This window comes from Acinonyx jubatus, chromosome D1 (genome assembly GCF_027475565.1).
Source record: "Acinonyx jubatus isolate Ajub_Pintada_27869175 chromosome D1, VMU_Ajub_asm_v1.0, whole genome shotgun sequence".
Taxonomy (NCBI): domain Eukaryota; kingdom Metazoa; phylum Chordata; class Mammalia; order Carnivora; family Felidae; genus Acinonyx; species Acinonyx jubatus.
Window position 1 is genome coordinate 95,841,590 of NC_069390.1, and position 18,476 is coordinate 95,860,065.

Sequence of the window (18,476 nt, forward strand, 5' to 3'; positions counted from 1 at the left end):
TTGTGACTCATAATAAGCTTTTCTCTGTAAAAAATGAGTCAGAATGACTTTCCAGGAAGTTTGGTTACTTTAATTAGCTAGCTCTTTTTTCTTGCCCTTAAAAACCTACAGTAATTTGATGATCACCTAAGTATGGGTGCTACCAGCCACGGCGCTGAGTCCCTAGAAGTAAAGAATCTAGGGGGTGAAGTTCCAGACAGCACAAACTTCTTGGTCTCCATGGAGTAGAAGAAGACCCACACAGAATCCTTTGCTGAATGTGAAATGAGAAAAACCAGCCTCCAGGGCTGACCCACTTGGCCTGACGAGAAGGGCACCCCAGCTACCGGGAGCCCCAAAGTGCTTAGCCCTGATGTGCATTCTGTAAACTACAGAATCACAGAATCTTGATGATGCCATCAGAGGTAATGATCACAGTGGCCTTGTGTCAAGCACCGTGCTAAACATCATTGCAGTGAGCTCTCAACCCACGCTCTAAGTTGGGCGTTAATTGCCCCCCCTGTACAGAAATGACGAGGCTAAATTAACTTATCAGATCATACAAGTGGTGAGCAGCTAAGCTGTGATTTTTACCCTAGGTCTGTGTGATTCTAAATCCATACCCTTCAAAGGTCTTCCATTCCTGCCTCCTAAGGAGGCAAAGTGGCTGGTAGAAGGTCACGTACGAAACCGGAGGACAATCAGATTCCCAAAGTCCCAGCTAATGTTCGGATTCTTTCTCCTTCAACTTAGTCTGCACCTAGCTCCCGCGGTCCCAGAGAGGAGGCTAGAAAGTGCTCGGTTTATCTCTAACACCTTAACCTTCCTAACCCCCACCAGGGATCTGAACTCCATTTCTCCCCTGGCTCACCTCCTAGGGTCCCACGTAGCTCCTTCCCACTCCCAACACTGTTAACCCTGAACTTGGTTGCGTCACTGGTAACAGAACACCCGTGCCAGCCTGCTAAGTGTGGTCTTCCCGCACTGGCACTCTCTTAGTTGTGGCCCCACACACCGGGGCAGTACAGCTGGCCCAGGTGAGCAGAGGTGGCTCCCGCCAGCCTGCTAACCAGGAAAGGGCCGCCCAACTTCTCCTGAATAGTGGCTTCTGGAGTCTGATTCTTGTCCAGGGAAAAGGCTGCGCCTACCACTCTCCAGCTGAACTGATTTTAAAGCCTTGCTCCAGTTCTTCAGGTTGGAGGGAATTTTCTTCTCAACTGGGGAGAAAATGTGCCCCCTTCCACAGACCCTCAGTAAAACATACTCAGCGGTTAAGTCAATGGAAAATTGAGTGGAACTGGCCCGTATTCTCCTAGCCCAGCTGTCCGTGCTCACAAAGCAAAATATAAAAGCTACAGCTCCAATGCATATTGCTACCCATGCGATAGGCATTGTTTCGATATTAAATAGGGCGGCAGAAAAGCTTATGGTAAACATATCCTCCAGATGCCCCCGACAAGACCCCCAATTATCTTGTCCTCGACCCAAGCTTCTAGAATGGAACTAGACTGCACCTGAAGACTTGGGAAAAGAGTTTAGCTCTGGGGGACATTGATTCTCTTCCACTTCTAATTTCTATGTCTCTAATGATCCAGATGAAAGACTAATTGAGGTCTTGTTGGAAGGCTATTAAAGTTATTTGGTGGTGTTACAATTTATACTCATGTTTCTCTAAGTTCTTTTTAATTATATGGAGCTTTCAAAGCAAAGCTTGGACGGTGGAGTTAAAAGCAGAGTGCTACGAAACTTTCTTCTCAATTCTTTCCTGTCTTCTTTCTCTTCTTCACAAAGCAAAGTCATCTCCAGGCACCAAGCCTTTCTTTCTGGGTCTATTTACCACCCACATGCACATAATTTGGCCTCTTGGCTTGTTCCTTGCCTAGGCCTATTGAGAAATCTGGGGTTAAAAGGCCTTAATCCCCATCTACTGAAGGCAGGTCATGCTTTCTATCAGTCAGCAGCAGCTAGAAACACAGCCTGGTGCTTCTAAGGGTGTTGGAATGGCATATCAAAAAGTCAGTCTCGGGGCGCCTGGGTGGCTCAGTCGGTTAAGCGCCCGACTTTGGCTCAGGTCATGATCTCGCAGTTTGTGAGTTTGAGCCCTGCGTCGGGCTCTGAGCTGTCAGCACAGAGCCTGGAGCCTGCTTCCGATTCGGTGTCTCCCTCTCTCTCTCTGCCCCTTGCCCTCCTCACGTCTGTCTCTGTCTCTCAAAAAGTGAATAAATGTTAAAAAAAATAACAAAAATAAAATAAAATAAAATAAAATAAAATAAAATAAAATAAAATTAAATAAAATAAAATAAAATAAAATAAAATATGTCAGTGTCTTCCCTAACTTTTCTGTTTCCATTTTGTTTTTGAGGATCTGGCCCTTTCCTAGACTAGTCCCAGAGATTGTGTTCCACCCTAGACCAACATCTAGTGTTGAAAGACTCCAGGGGCATATCCCAGGTCTCTAAGGAATTCCTTCATTTCCTAAGACTCTCAGCTTTGGGGTCTGATTGGCCGAAAGACTGAGTGAGAAAAAATACCGCATTGTTCGATGATTTTCAACAACTCTCTCCTGCCCGGGCTTTCTTGTTGCAGTCCCCAGAAGAGAAGACCCTTACCTGTCTCCACCTGGCTGAGGGCACTTCGAGCATCCGTGGAATCCGCTACATCCCCACTCATCTTGATATCTGCAGGGAAAACACAACTGATTTTAATAACAGGTCACAATTTTTCTGGCTATGACATATGTGGCTTTAGCTAAACAGCAAAGATGAATGTGTAATTACAACAACCATCAGACTTTCAAATTCCTGATTCCCCGAACATACAACCATTAGAATATTCATGAGCTCAGGGCACAAATCCCCTCCTCCCAGGCTTGCCTCCTTTCCCTGCCCTTTCTTCCCCCTCCCCACAGCTACTGTGGGATCTCTCACCTTTTGCATCCTTCATGGCCACTTCCTTCAATCACCAGTCTCAGTTGGTAAAAATTTAACAAGGGGAGGGGTACAGCGAGGTGGGGGGTGGGGGAGAAGGCTTCCCATTTTCAATCCTCGTTTCCTTTGGGATTGGGGGGATTTATTTTATTTTATTTTTGTAAGTAGCGTCAGAAATATCTGTCTCTCCCTCACCCCTGCCCTGTCATAACCCTACCCTGGGGGTCAAGAGTACCCTTGAGTCAAGGCTTGCCTTTCTCACCTTTCTTGCCCAACTCCTGCCCCTGTTCTCTATCTGGCTCTCGGATGTCTGCCCACCGTCTGGGGATGAAATCCTAGCCCCTGTGTGGCCCCTCCGGAGAGCCTCTCCTCTGGGGATCCTTACCTTCTTTCCTACTCCTTCAACGTGCTCAGTGAGAAAGGGATGGTGGGTGGGTCAGTGCCCCGCAGAGAGAGAATACCTACACCAGGCCTGATCTCAGCCCCCTAGTGCTGCTGGTCCGGCCTCTCTGCCCTGCTTCATTTCAATAAATTAAACATTTACCCTTAACAGACAGCTGCCACCACCTAAGAGGCCCCTAAGTCTCCTCCAGGATCAGCAGAGAGAAGCAAAGAGGCAACTTTGAACTAACTCACTCTTCTCAGCTCCTCTCCTTATTAAACCACCCAAATACTGAAGCCGTTAAAGACAGAAGAATATTTTATTCAAATCGTGTTGACCCCCCCCCCCCCACACACACCACCCCACCCTCTTCTCTGGGGCAGCACTTTAACTCTTTCAAACCAGATAAAGTCTTGGTGAGGCAATTTGCATACCCGGCTCCCCCGCCAATCCCAGTGAAGCAGGCAGTCTTAATTTGCATCAGGTAATCAGGCAGTTGGCAGTGTGGACCCCGGAGGTCTGGAGATGATCAGGATGAGGAAAAAGGGCAGACCTCTGCCCCAGGAAAAGCAGGGGGGGGGGGGGGAACTACTTTTTTTTTTTTTTAGGGCAATGATGTGTGTGGCTCTGGCAGAGATTTCCACTGTGGCCCCTGGGGGTGTAGTGACTATAGTGCAGGAGGGGTGACTGCCATGCCAAGCAAGACAGAGACGGAGTGGGGTGGGGGTGGGGGGCATGTGGTGGGGGGCAGATTCAGACAGAGGCTCTCCAACCCTTAGAACAACCCAGAAGCAGAGGCTGGAATAAGCAACTTTAGGAGCCACCATGACTTGAGGAATATTTTGAGACCCGCCAAAGCGATGACTCCCAGGTAAATGCCCGGAGCCCCACGCGGCCCTCTCTAGACAGCCATTTCTTGAGCCTAACGTAAGTCCTTCCGGCTGCAGTTTGAAACTTTCTGTACGGTCTGTCGTGCGTGAATATGCAGAATATCTGTCGTGCGTGAATATGCAGAATAACTAGCGTGGGTCACCTGGATGCATCTGCAAAGGGCTTCAGCTGCGGCTCACCTTCTGCTCCAATAAAGAAGTGGGCTTTGCTTCGTTCCACCCCTGGAGCTGGGCATTACCAAACACAGATCTGCTCAGCTCACACTCCCCCGTGGGGTTCTTCAGGGGTGCTGAGGAAGAGGTCTGAGACTGCCCGGAAGGTAGGGGAGGGGGCAAGTCCTCCCTTTCAGGAGTTTTTTTTTTAACCTGCTTCCATAGCACACGGAATTCAGAGCACTGGTTTTGGTGGCAGACAGACCTGGATTAAAATCCCAGTGCTATAGTCAACTAGCTGGGGGACCCCGGCTACCTATTTGAACCTCAGTTTTCTCAAGTAAAAAAAAAAGGGGGGGGGAATAATGCTCCTTCCTAGAGTTCTTTCAAGGAGCAAACCAAATGCTGAATGAAAACTGCCTGGCTCAGTTCCTGGTGCAAAGTAAGCATGGGATAAATGAATGAACGAAACAGATACCTCAGCTTTATGTTAGCCCCCTTCTCCCATAACAAGAAATAGCTTTGGTTTTCTGTCTCGGTGCTACTGTAATTTGTCCTTTACCTGGAAAGCCTTAGGCGTCCTCCAAATGCTGACTTCACAGGGAAGGAGCTCATGGGGACAGTAAGAGTTTAAGAGGCAGTAAGGCTGGGATTGATGACCAGATTCTCAAATCAACCTGTTTCCAATTCCTGACATTTAAGCAGGGTAACTGTTGAGCTAAACCATAATTTCATGCCCGTAACCCAGACTCCCTTCTGACACCCTTTCCCTGCATCGCCTTTAAATATAGCCAAGAGTCATCTCACATATCCTTTAAATTAGCTTAAAAGGTAGTCCTAATCATGTCTAAAAATGACTTTTGAAGGAGGCAAAGGGCCGCACTCTGCCAGGACATCTTCTCGTTTGATGTACCCACACGGGAGCGACATGGTGACGCTTTGGGATTGGACAGGGATTGGAGCCTGAATGGAGGGGCAGACTGAGATGATCCACAGAAGCCCTTCAGAAGTCCCACAGGATGCTAAGATACTGAGAACCAGTTCTTGTGGGTAGGAGGCTGATGGGTGGGACGAGCTCTTGGGTCTCAGCCTAAAAATGGGCCAACACTGAAACTCCCCAAGCCACCATAGCCGAATGCCTGTCTGACAGCACTGGCCGGGGGTTGAGTGAGAGAGGTGTGGGGTGGGGCTAGCCTTCTCGGCGGTTCTTATCTCTGCAGGCAGGCGACTGAGTAGGCTCCTGGCCATCACTCCCTTCCCTGGGGAGGCTCGGCTGCTCTGTACGTGGATCCGTGTGGATCCCAGTTACCAGACACAAGACCCTCATCTGCCTCACCGGCACCACCACACCCTGAAGCTGGGGCAAGACGTCGGCCTTGCCCTCCCTGTGCCTTGGCATGACCTATGGCCCCTCTTCACACATCTGTGAATCGGGGTGTGCACGTGAGCCTGAAGGAGCCAAGTCCAAGGGACGGTATTTCTCCCAGGCTACAGGCCGAGTGTCCATAGTGTCCTGAACCCCCAGTTCCAGGCTATGCCGGGAAAGCAGAGAGCCCACCCTTCTGTCTTCTACTGTCCATATCCATCTCTGTGAAGGAGGTCCCTCCTGACTTCTTCCTCACACACTCGCTGACGGGGGCATATCTACCAGAGGGAAAGCAGGGGGCCCACCCGTCCTACTTCTGAACTACTCATGGCTCGAACTCTTTTCCTGGAGTAGACTTCTCTCACTTCCTCTTCAAGAGAAAGCCACTTCCCCTCACAGTGAGATCTTCCAAATCCAAACGGTATTCCCGAGCTGTAACTGGTATCAGCCTGTGAGACTTACCCCAAACCTGACAGGAAACAGCTCACAGTGAGGAGACAGAGAAAGAGACGCCCCGGGGCCAACCCAGTGTCCCCCCTCCATTCCCACTGTTTTCCTCTGTTTCTTCTGTCCCTCCCCAGCTGTCTGCCTGACTCTGATCTACCCCTCTGCCTGTTTTTGACCCAGGAGTGGGAGGACCCCCCTTGGCTGGGGTGTCCCCAGCTCTGGTGACCTCATGCCTACTCAAGCGTTCATGTTCCTGGAGAGAGATGGCTCTAGAAAGTACAAAGAGCTGAGACCCAGGCCGACCCGAAACATGGCTTACACCTGGGTCACAGGAGTGGCAAGCTGGGCCGGGTCGGGGGCCACATTGCCCGTGGACCTGAATGCGGGACCCTACTTTTTATGCTCTTGTCCTCCCTCCTTTCCCCACCCAAATTGCTCCAGGAAATCAATTGAGGAGGAATCTCTGAGGGCCCAGGACTGGAAATTCTCAGGGAAAGCCCTGTATGTGAAGAAGCAGCAGGACACAGAATTACTGGGAGGGAATAAAATAAAACTTGGGAGAGACCAAATTTCCACCCAGAGGATCCTGAACCGAGAGACCCTAGAGAGGGACCCTCCCTCACAGACCCTGTGGCAGAGCCCACACTGAAAGACCCCACAAGGATGACCTCAGACTGAAAAGCCCAAGAAGACCCAGCAAGGAGAGCCCTCGAATGGAAACCCAGTCGGAGAGATCCACAGGAAGTCCCAAACTGAGAGATCCCTTTGGGGTGCCACTAAAGGGGAACCAGATACCGCTGAGTGGCCAAAACTGAGAAAGCTCACAGGGCAGTGCAGACAGACTAAAGAAGTGGGCTGGGGAGGGGTAAGTGTGGACAGGTGAATCAGGTAACCCACCCATGGTAGATGGGGACCCCACCTTGGGTTTAGCTCAATCTCCCCTTTTGTGTTTGGAACCCCTGCCTCCAGGAGGTGAGTGAGGGAAGGGTCAGCCTGGAGCTTCCTCCAAGGCCAAGGTGTGGGGGGGCTTGGCCCTCTCCCGGTCAGCCCCACAGCTCTCCTCTCTCTGCCAGATCCCTGCTGGGTCCTAGCTGTCCCACTTCCTCACCCTTCCCCCAGAGCAGGAACCTCCGGGAGACAATGAGGTGGAAAACCCCTAGGAAGTCTCTGATCTTGGCCCTACAGAACTTCCGGCTGAGGGCCCACCTTTCTGAGGTCCTGCTCCCATTCCAGCCTGAGGCTTCTTGGTAGGAAGTAAAGCGGGGAGGACAGAGGATCTGCCCCCCAGGGGTCCCCCGCTCCACGTTCCGTGCCACGGGGTCTGGAAACTGACTTCCTCCAGATATTGGATGACACCCAGTTGGATGCTTCCTTTGGCCTCACCTGGCCCTTCCTGACATGTCCTAGCACCTGGGGATCCACTCGGAGTCACATCTCTCCGGCAGCCTACCTTTTTCATTCAGCCCCGCCAAGACCAAGTCTGGGGAACTGCGGACCCTGGGTCTCCTCATGTACCTGCTGCTGCCTGTTTTTAGGACTGGTAGGCCCCAGGAAGGGCCAAAGCCTCCCAACTGCTCTGCTCCTTGGGGTAGGTCAGGAAATGTACCTGTCCTCACTCTTCCTCTCTACTCCTCCAGAAAGGAGGAGCGGTACAAAATTCCCATCAGCAGGCCGGAAAGCCTAAGTCAAGGTCACGTGGTGCTGCCCTCTCTGAGAGGCAAATCGGCGACTTGAAATGACCAAATCAGGTTTGGCCTTCTTCACCCTGAGTCTGGTCTTCCACTCAAACCCTCCGACCTCCAGAGAGCCCACCCCAGCGCCAAGCCCAGCGGCTCAGGATGAAGCAGCTCCTGCCCTAGCCTGTCTGTGGAAGGAAGGAGCAGCAGAGTGAACGGAGGGGCCCTGCCTCACGCCATGCCCCCATGCCATACACGTAGGGGAAACTGACTCCCGGAGAAGCACCTGCACCTCCTAGGTTCCCTGCCCGGAGCAAAGCGGGGCTTGGAAGCACCCATCCAACAGGTCCGCGTGGCTGGCTGCTCTTCCTCCGGGGTGCCGCAGAGCTCCTAACCAGCCCCTGCACCCAGATTCCCCAGCACCACCATGCACTGGGCCTATAGTACTGCCAAGAGCCACAGAGCCAGTGGGTGGGCACGCCTTCACACGTGGGGTCTGCTCCACCTCCTGCCCCCACACCCCTGAGGACAGCAGACTCACCTCTGATGCACAGGGACACAGGCTTCCACAAGCCCTAATCGATACATGTGTGGCATGGCACCCGCCCCAGGTGTGCCTCTGTAAGTGCCAGGCCCCCCTCACCTCTCCTAGCGACCCCCCTCCCCCCGCCAGACCTTCCAAATGCCCACTTTGCCTCCACTTCCCATAAACGCCCGAGACACAAAACACATAACGTGTGGATACAAGTACTTTCCTCACTTACGCACTCCCAGGCCCACACCCCTGGCTGACTGAGTGAGCCATCCTTCTGCAATCAGTGAGCAGGGCAACTTCAGCCAGACTGTAACAGCTCAGCACACACAAGTCCCGCACATCTGCCACTCTCCAGACTGGAGGCCTCAGAAGCCCTCCCGGCCCTTACCAACGCCCCCCCCCCCACGCCGCCCATTCCCCACCTCTCTACTTTTCCAGGGGCTCCCCCACCCCACCCCACCTCCCCACCCCATCCAAATACCCGCACGGGCCCCTGGCTGACCCGCTATCCACACTGCCCTCTCCCGGTCGCTGGGGAGTAAGACCCCCGAGAACGGTGCCCCTCTCCTTCGCCCCCGCTGCCCTTCGCGGACACCTGTCAGCGCTCACTCCCTCCGCCCCTCACCTGGGTGCATGGGTTCCAGATTCACCATCCTGCCCCAGGCGGGGCCAAAGCCAGCGCCCCCCCAGGCCCCTCGCGTCTGCCCCGGCCGGGCCCACTGGGAAGCCAGGGTCTCCTTCCTCCCGCCCCCGGCCGCCGCCGCGGTGGAAGCCGCTGCCGGGGCCGTCGCCGCCGCTGTCGCGCGCTCCGCTGCTCCCGCCCGGGCAGCGCTCGACACGGCCGGGATCGCCACACGCCCCAGGTGAGCACGCGGCGCGGCGCGGGGCGGGGGCCGCCGGCCACGCCCCCCCTGGCAGGGCCCCCGCGCCTGGCCCCGGGCCCATGCAAACCGGTGATTTGCATCCGAGGAGCCGGGGGGCCCGGGGGAGGCGGCCGGGGGCTGCTGGCGGGGCGGGTCCCGACCCTGCGGAACACCTGTCTGCCCTAACCCGGCCTGGCAGCCTCTCCCTACCGCGCCCGCAGAGACCCAGACTCCTGGTCCCGCTGGCCCTTTTTAGGAACCCCTGAGGGATTGTCCGGCCAGGGCCGGAGCTGGAGCTTCCGTCTGGACGCACTCCCCAAGGGTAAGCGCTGCAAGGAGTCGAGAGCCTTTAGAAAAACCGTGGGGGACGTTCTGGAAAGAAGCTGGCTTTGGACTCCTCTCAAGCGCTCACCAGCTGTGTGACAAGAGACCGGGCTCTTTCCCTTCCTGCACTCGTTTCACTCATCTGTAAACCCCCGGCGGGTGCCTATCAGAGCTCGCAGCTATCTAGTTGGAGTTGCACAGGTGGCCGAGCGCACCTAGCCCCCCAGTACATCCTCACAACATCCTGGGAGCTAGATGGGGCCCAGCTTCTTAGCCCGTTTTCCGGCGCAGACACCGCCCCTTGCCTTGCCCTCCAGGCCCGCGGTGGTCGTGAGGTTCTCGAAGAAGATGATGAGAAAATTATTTACCAGCGTCAGGGGTATGGGGACAGCCACCTGCCTCATCTACAGAGCTGGGAAGTGACTTGTCAAAGGCATACACATCCCTAGTGATGGAGCCTGGCTCAGTCAGGTCTCTGGACTCCCATTCCAATGCTCTTTGTAAGCACCCATCATGGACTTACCATCTGAGGTCCCCCCATATTTATCCTCCGTTCTTTAGGCCCCAGGAGGTGGCACCAAGGCCAAGGAACCATGTGCCTATAAACCTAGAAAGCCACGAGCACAGGACCTTGCCTTCCTTTCCAGACTGGTGTCCCTACCAACCTACCTTGACCCTAGTCTCAAGGACTATTTCCTGCTCGCAGAACACGTCCAGAGCTTTTCTGCCTCTCTGCCTTGTTTAAGGTGTTCTTTCCAGATGGTATGTTACCCACCACCAACCCCAATGATCCCTATTACAATATCCAGCATTTATTGAGCTTTGACTAGGTGCCAGGCCCTGAGCTAACCAACACTTTAAAGGCCTCCAATCTTGTCTCGTCCTCATAACAGCTCATAAATGGGGCTGTTATTATTTCCATTTAGCAGGTGGGTAAAGTGAGGCTGAGAGAGTAGAACCTGCCCAGCGTTGCACAGCCAGTAAGTAGCAGGGCTCCTGTTCTGAGCACTGTATGCTACTCCCTCTGCACAGTTCAAATGCCGCCTCCTTTTTCTGATGGTGGAAGTGATCTGATCTTTTACTAAATTAGCATAACGCTTCAATGTTCTTCATAGCCCTTGCGGCGGGTTCTGGGGGGCTTTTCCTATTCTACCTCCCGGTTGTTAACTGACCGGCTGCCCCCACGGCACTGAGCACAGCGCCCGTTACACACGGGCTTCGGGGAGAGCCCAGTGGCTGCCACAGTGGCCCCGGAGAAACAGGAAGTCCCAATTAGTGCCTGTTGAGGTTCACACAAACCACCCTCCCCCAGTCACATCGTCTTCTCTTCTTCCCACCCTTGGTAAGAGGGAAGAGGACCGTCTTCCTGTTTCCTCTGGCTGGGGTAAGAGATCGGTACAGGCTTCTTGGAGGCCTCCTGAGCCCAGGACCGCCCCCTTAGGACACCTCTGACCTGTCCCTTCCTTCCCTTCTCCCTCCTTTCCCGTCCCCCCTCCACCTCAGGTGTGGCTCCTTCACCTGATGGCCACTTCTTATCTACAACAGTTTTTCACCTGCCATCATGCTAGAAAAATGCCTGCGCATGGTTTATATCCCCCCCACCCCCACCCCGTGTGCCTGAGATTTCCATTTGTCAGTTTGCATAGCATTTGTGTGGCTGGGCGAACGGCGGGTCTGATTCTCTGGCCACCGCGTCTGGGACCTGTTTCTCTTCTCCTGTGCAGTTACCTTTTCTGGGCTTTGGTGTTCCAGAAGCCAGAGGGGGCATGTGTCTGATGATTGCTGAGGGCCTTCTAGCTCCAGCAGGCCAGGATTCTGGGGCCCTGGGGTTGAGATGGGGGTGGAGCTCTTGGGGACGCGGCCCACTGGGGCAGTGGCGGGACCTTGGAGGTTCGCAGTTGGAAGCACAGCTTGGGATTGCAGACCTGGAGTGGGAGGAAGGGAGGAGGAGACCTGGGGAGAGGGTGGCAGACATTACCTCACCTTCATTCATTCAATAAATATTGACCGAGTGCTTCCTATCTGCCAGGAAAGGTGTGACATGCTAGGCATGTCCTTTCTTATTTACCAAGTACAGCTTCAGAAGGAAGATACGATTTTTAGGCTCCTTTTATAGATGAGGTTCAGGGAGGCTAATGCAGCTAGTAGGTGGCAGAGTTAGGATTTAGAACGGATCTGCCCGACTGCAGTGCTGGCGCTTTTAGTCCTACCCTCCAATGTCTGCGCAGGTCTCCCCTCCTCTTAGATCCTGTCACTTGAGGTGGGAGGAGTCTCGATTCTCATGCATATGAGGAAGCCAGGTCCACCGGGGGAAGGACTTGCTCAAGGTCACACAGCAAGTGGGCAAGTCAGCACAGCAGAGACCCTTCCATTCTCCCTGTTCCTCCTTCATGTGGTCTTCCTGGGTCTTAGAAGGTTGGGTGGGTTTGGGGCATGAGAGGAGGGGGCAAAGGCCAGAGTTGGACAATCTCTATTCCTTCCCTCTCTGACTTGCTTGATGATCGTTTCAATTAGATGAGCTGAATGGGAATGCAGAAAGAAAACAAAACGAAACAAACAAACAAACAAACAAACAAAAAACCGTGTCCCTCCCTCTTTTCCCGGAACTCAGAATCTCCTCCACGAAACCAACTTTTTGGGTTCTGGGCAGATGGGAGATGATGGGGAAGGTGCCAACCGCCTGGGCCTGATACTCCACGGCTCTGTTTGGCCTGGGAGAGGAAAAGCTGCGGGGAAGGGAAGAGGGATTGGAGGTTGCCTGGAGGTTAGAAAGGAACAGAGGAAAGAAAGGCAAAAAGAAGCAAGGGCAGGAAATTTCATTGCCTTTGGACATCAAAAGAGTCGTATGCAAACGAGATGCAAATTAAATACAAATGAGCACTCCCGGCTTCCCTTACCTCCCCCCTCTTTCTCAATAGCTAGAGGGCTTTTTCAGCGACAGGCCAAAACCCGAGTCCAGCATACTGTAGTTCCCAAACTCTGATCAACTCTGACCCCACCCCAGATCCTCCTGGTCTTCCTGAGGTGACATCTGATCCCCTCGGCTGCACCTCTGGGAAGTCACACCAGCTCCCTAGGCCCCATTTCTACTGGAGCATGCCCTCAGCTTCTTGTGCTTCAAGGACAGAAAGGGGAGTCCAGCCTCCCCTTTCAGACACCCGTGTAGAGAAGGTGCCTGGGGGAGGGAGGTGGGCCCCCCACCCCTGTTCTCCACCTCAGCCAAGAGAAGTGGCCTTTTTTGGCTGTGGGCCCTGTTGCTCCCTCTCATTTCCTGTCATGTCAGCTGGATTGAGTTGTCAGGGCTGGGAGAAGGGTGGAGAGCGAGGCGTCCTGGAAGGCCACCAAACAACAAGTCCCTTCTAGCTCCTTCTGTCTGCCAGATGGGCTGTAGGGCCCAGAGCGTGGGGGTGCAGGGTGGGGGTCAGCTCCCTGCCTTGGGGCAACCACAGGGAATGGATCCAAGTTCAGGCTTCCCCAAAGAGCAGATGGAAGGAGCGTAGAGGCCAGGAAGAACTTGCAGGCCTCTTAAAATCACACCTCCGAGGCAACCTGATGGCACCATTGCCAAGAATGGGGGTGAAGGGGGTAAGGTGACAGAGTGAGAGAGGTGCTCTGGGAACCGGGATAAAGCAGAGTAGGCCAGAGAGGACACGGGAGTCAGGACACCCAGCTATTCCCTGCCTCTGATATTCCTAATGCAGATTCGCCAGCCCTGGACACCCGCTTCACCCTGTACCCAGCCTTGGCTCACCTCTAGGGGGAGCACACACAAGCTCAGGGCCCACGTTGCACTTGAAGGTTCCAAAAAACAGACAATTATAATATGGATTTGATTTGAAAACAAAACTCGGCCTTCTTTTCGATCTTGGGGACCACACTGGGCCTGGGTCTGGCCACTCTGATCACACCTTCAAAAGAACCCTGCCTCAGTCCTTTCCTGCCTCAGTCCTTTCCTGACCCAGAGCAGGTAAGCCTCCGGGTCCACCTGCGCGCTCAGGGCAAGTCTAAGGCCAGCGCGCCCTCTTGTGGTGATGGGGGGGGGTGCGTGTGACTTTAACCTGAGCCCTGCTACCACCAAGACTGGAGAGATTTCCCCGCGGTCCCGAGGAGAGTGCCCATCCGTGGCTGGGGCAATTTCAGGTGAATTGCCCCCATTCCAGACAAGGTGGAGATACTGAATTTGGTTTCAGTGTGATGTTGGGGCTTTGGTCCGTGCTCCCCACCAAAGGCCGGACTTTCCCGTGGAACCCCAGTTGGAGTCAGCTGGCCTTAGCCCAATCAGTTGTAGTGACGGGAGTCCCTGGTCTTGTCCGGTGGCTGTCCTGTTTCTGGGCAGCTCTGCTGGCTAAAATGTCCTACCTCCCATACTGCCCTCTGGAGCTGCTGAGCTATGTGTAATCCTACGCGCCGACGCATAGAAGGTCAGTGGCCATTCGCCCATTCATCCGTTCAGAGTACGTATTGAGTACACACTGGAGCTGTGGGTTAAGCAAGGAGCTGGAAATGTAATGGAGACCAGACACTGTCCCCGTCCTCAGGAAGCTCAGCCTGGTGATGCGTGTGGAGCAGGGAACAGGCAAGTCCCTCCTACCGGGGCACATGCTCTCACAGAAAAATGGAGGGTGCGACGGGGGTCTGCTGCGGGGCACGACCTACCGGACTCTGGGGGCTGGGCACCAGGAAAAGCTTCTTGGAGGAACAGAGATCGGAGCTGGGACCTCCAGCACAGAGGAAGGAAGTGGGAACAGGAGGAAGCAGTACACGGAGAGGAAACAGTAGCATTCCCCAGGAGGGTGCATGGGACATTGGAGTCCCTCAAGCAGAACAGGCTGGCCAGATCACAGAGCATAAGAGGTAGAGAAACACAAGTGAGGGGGGCACCTGGGTGGCTCAGTTGGTTGACCGTTGGACATCTGCTCCGGTCATGATCTTGCAGGTCATGGGTTTGAGTCCCACATCGGGTTCACTGCTGTCAGCACAGAGCCCACTTTGGATCCTCTGTCCCCCCCGCACCCCCCCCCCTCGACCCCCGTCCCTCTCCTGCTCATGCTTGCTCACTCTCAAAAATAAACATTAAAAAAATTAAAAAAAAAATACTCTCAGGGCTGATGGGAAGAAGGCAGGAGAGAGAAGCTGAAGAGAGCGAGGGGATAGTGTCTCCTAAGAGAAGGGGGAAGGGCTGGGATTCAGAGCCCTGGGGTTGGTCGGGCGGGGGCACCTCCCCCACCATCAAGGCAGGAGGGGATCCGGAGAGGCATGTGGGCGTGTGGGCCGGGTAGACACGTGGCATCTGTTGCTGCTTCCCCTGGTGTAGGGGAGGGGGGTGCCATGAGCGTACTGTCACTTCATCCTGCCTGTCACTGCTGAAGAGTCAGGACACTGCCTCAGCAGGACACACAGCCGGAACCCGGGCCCAGGCGGTGAGATGGCCACCACAGGGGATGTGGATACCACACCGAGGTAGCTTGTGACCCGCCTTCTTTCCCTCGCTGGACTTGAAGCCCCCTTGTGAGGTCGGGATCTTCTCCAAGGAGAAGGTGCGCACGGAGTCCCTGTCGTGCGAGCCTGTGTTTTCCAGCCCACTTTTGCCTTCTTCCTTCCCACTCTCCATTCCTCTGGGGCCCCAGCAGGGGCAGGAAAACAGAATCGACTCAACACGGAGTGCCTTTAATGAAAGTATGGCTTATTTACAGAGGTGGGAGCGGGATTAAGGGAACCAGAGGGCCGGTGACACCGAGAGGCTAGGGCGGAAGTGGCAGGAAGAGGAAATAGTGGTCTAGGGGCCCGAGGAGGTCTGGTGCTTGGAGAAAGGAAGCCAATGCAGAGGTGTGGTCTGGAAGCAGCAAGGGGTGGGGATAGATGCCTGGAATTCTCTCTCATCCTGCCCTCTGATCTCTGGTGCTCCTCACTGGCCGAGCCAGAGGTGAAGGAACCCAGGCGAGGCCGATCCACAGGTTGGTATCCTGGGGCACAGAGCAGGGCAGAGGAGGGTAGAGAGGAAATGGGGTGGGGGCAGGGGAGGGAAACAGGAACAACCAGCCGTTACCTGGCTACAGTCAACAGTTGATGTCTGAGAGTAATCCCTAGAATGCTTTACTGTTTCTCAAGGTCAAAATGGCAAACACCATATCACGATATCCAGCGACAGCAGGTGCGATGGTTAATTTTATGTGTCAGGTCGGCTAGGTGTTACGGTGCCTGGTCTAACACTAGGCCAGATGCTGCTGTGATGGTATTATTGTAGATGTGATTAACCTCTACAATCAACTGGCTTTAGAGATTACCCTTGATAATGTGGGTGGGCGTCATCCAATCAGGTGAAGGTCTTAAGAGCAAACAGTGAGGTTTCCAGAAGAAGCAATTCTGCTTCAAGACTGTAACAGAAATCCCGTCTGAATTTCCGGACAGGTGACTCGCCGTACAGATTTCAGACTCGAGACTGCAACATCATCTTTTGCCTAAGCTGCCTGCCGCCAGCATTTTGGATTTTGCCAGACCCCACAATCACATGAGCTCATTCCTTACTAGAAATTGCTCTCTCTCTCTCTCTCTGTATCCCATTGGCTCTCTTTCTCTGAAGAACCCCGCCCGATGCAGCAGGAATGTGGGGAAAAGGGCCTTTCATACACCTGCTGGTGAGGGTGCAAATTTGGACAACTGCATCTGGAGGGCCATCTGGCAGCCTCGACCAAACACTGGGCTTTGTGGTGCTCCATTTTTACCATTTCTCTACAGCATGGCTTGTAAGAGCAAGTCGTGGACAATTCAATTGTCCACCAGTCGCCCAACACCTAACGATCCGAGGTAGAACGCCAGCCAGCAGTTACCCACTGATTGCCGGGTCAGGAAGCCCTTAGAGAGGGCCACCTCCTAGCAGATGAGGAGCTGGGGGCTTGCAATGGGGGTGACCCACCCCAGAATGCACAGAGCTGGGACTAGGCCGGTACCCACCTTCCTCCCAGGTAGGCGTGGTCACCCTCAACCTTTGCTTCTCGGGAGCGGTCCTGGCCCCCGCTTTTTGCCAGACTTCTCCGTGGCTCCACCCACCACATCTAAGGTTCGGCGAAGACAAGACTTCCCTTGACTAAGACTGCAGGGAGAGGAACCCGAAGTAAACCCACAGAAAACCCAGCAAGACCCAGTCCAGGCTGGGGTCACCCTGCCAGGGGGAACCTGACACAGTGTTCATCTTCTCTGGCTTGAAGAGGCTCCACCAAGGCCTAGGCTCCTGGCCTCCCACCCAGGGCCTTGCTTACCTTGACAAAAGGGACCCATCAGGAGGCCTGTTCCCGCCAGCTCTAGTTGTAGGGGACCTGTGGGCACCGCCCCCTCTCCCCCCCCCCCCCCCCCGCCCCATGTATTCGGTGATTGCTGTTGCAGGACTGGCCCCAGTGGGTGCTGAGTACCTCGTGCCTCTCCCCTCCCCGCTGCCCCGAGGTTCCAGCTGGCCAATCTGGTAACCCATTTAGGTTAGTAGGTATGCCTGGGGCAAGGAGGCTGAGGGGCAAGGAGGCCCAACTGGCTGTCTGACCTGGTCAAGTCACATAATTGTATTGGTGAGCCGCGTCCACAAAGTGTCACAGAACTGCTACAAGGAGCCAGTGAGCTCATTTATATGAAGTCACTTTGTAAACTCTAACGGCCCAGAGAAAGGAGCGCTCGTTGTAGGTGTGTTACGTTTTTACACGTGCACAAAGGCCTCCTGAGGAAAATAAGGCCTGATCTGCGTGTTTCTCAAATAGCTGACCCTGGTAATGGGCTGAGCTCCCAAGGGATTCTGATGCCACACAGGTGGCAGGCAGTGGATGCACCTGACAGAGCTGGGCTGGGAGGCTGGGAGGATCGTTTGGAATGAGGGGTAGCATGGACTTGGCCTGAGTGTGGGGTCAGTCCAAAGTCTCAGGGAATCTTAATTTTCATCCCCATGCCCCAAGACCAAAGAAGGGGCCCCAGGCAGAATGCAGTGTAATGAGTGTGCAGATGCCCCTTCATTGCTTGGGACAGGCAGGCTTGGAGGTGTGAGTCACTCCCAAGGAAGATCAGAAAAGCACCCTTTACGGGCGCCTGGGTGGCTCAGTCAGTTAAGCGCCCGACTTGGGCTCAGGTCATGATCTCGTGGTTCGTGAGTTCGAGCCCCGCGTCGGGCTCTGTGCTGACAGTTCAGAGCCTGGAGCCTGCTTCGGATTCTGTGTCTCCCTCCCTCTGCCCCTCCCCTGCTTGCTCTTCTGTGTTTCCCTCCCTCTGCCCCTACACTGCTCGCTCTCGCTCTGTCTCTCAGAAAAAATAAACATTAAAAACAAACTTACATTTAAAAAAAAGCACTCTTTAAAAAAAACAGCATTCTTTTGGCCACTTGGGAGTGAAAAGGCATATATGACCTGGGACCCCACCTCCAGTAAAAAAAGGCACACAGACAGGGTGGGGAAGTGGGAGGTGCCTTCTCCAAGTAATCCCCTCCCCCACCCAGAGCTGGGATTGGGGCTCAGGACTGAGGGCTGGGATTGGGCAGCAGGGGAAGGAGGAAGGGGCCTGGGGAGGAACACCTCCCTCCCTAACCGCCACCCCCCCCCCCAAAGGACAGCTAAGGCTGGTCCTCGAAAACAGGTTCAGAAAGAGGCATGCCTACCTCAAAAGGAGGTCTCACCACCTATCTCTGACTTGACCCTGGCTGAGCAAGCCTGGCTCCCACCACAACCCTCTGGTCTATACAGCTTCAAGGGGCGGCAGCAGCCTGTTCTGGGGAGGCTTCAAGGGGACGGGGACATCCTGAAAGCCTGTTTCCCTTTCCAAGGTGGACAAGGAAGGACTTGACTCTCCCGTCTCCTCCTTCCTAAGGATTCGGGTCCCCTGTGGGACCCCTGGAGCACTCCTGTCTCTGCCCTGTGCTCAGTCTCCCCCACCTTGCCAAATGCCTACCATCCTCCAGCTTCAAGC

At 54.5% G+C, this 18,476-nt stretch overlaps 1 protein-coding gene across 2 annotated transcripts in view; it reads right to left on the bottom strand.

The window, feature by feature from the left end:
- The window catches only part of POU2F3 (POU class 2 homeobox 3), an 81,681-nt gene extending 72,466 nt beyond the window's left edge, over positions 1–9,215 (bottom strand). Inside the window, exons 1-2 of one of the 2 annotated variants that reach the window (XM_027036742.2) lie at positions 8,981–9,215; positions 2,589–2,657 (exon numbers count right to left, since the gene is read on the bottom strand). In XM_027036742.2, coding sequence (XP_026892543.1) covers positions 2,589–2,657; positions 8,981–9,008 — 97 coding nt within the window. In that variant the 5' untranslated portion in view covers positions 9,009–9,215. The remainder of the gene's footprint in view (positions 1–2,588; positions 2,658–8,980) is intronic. The other variant, XM_053203969.1, reaches the window with a different exon arrangement.
- Positions 9,216–18,476: the final 9,261 nt, after the last annotated feature.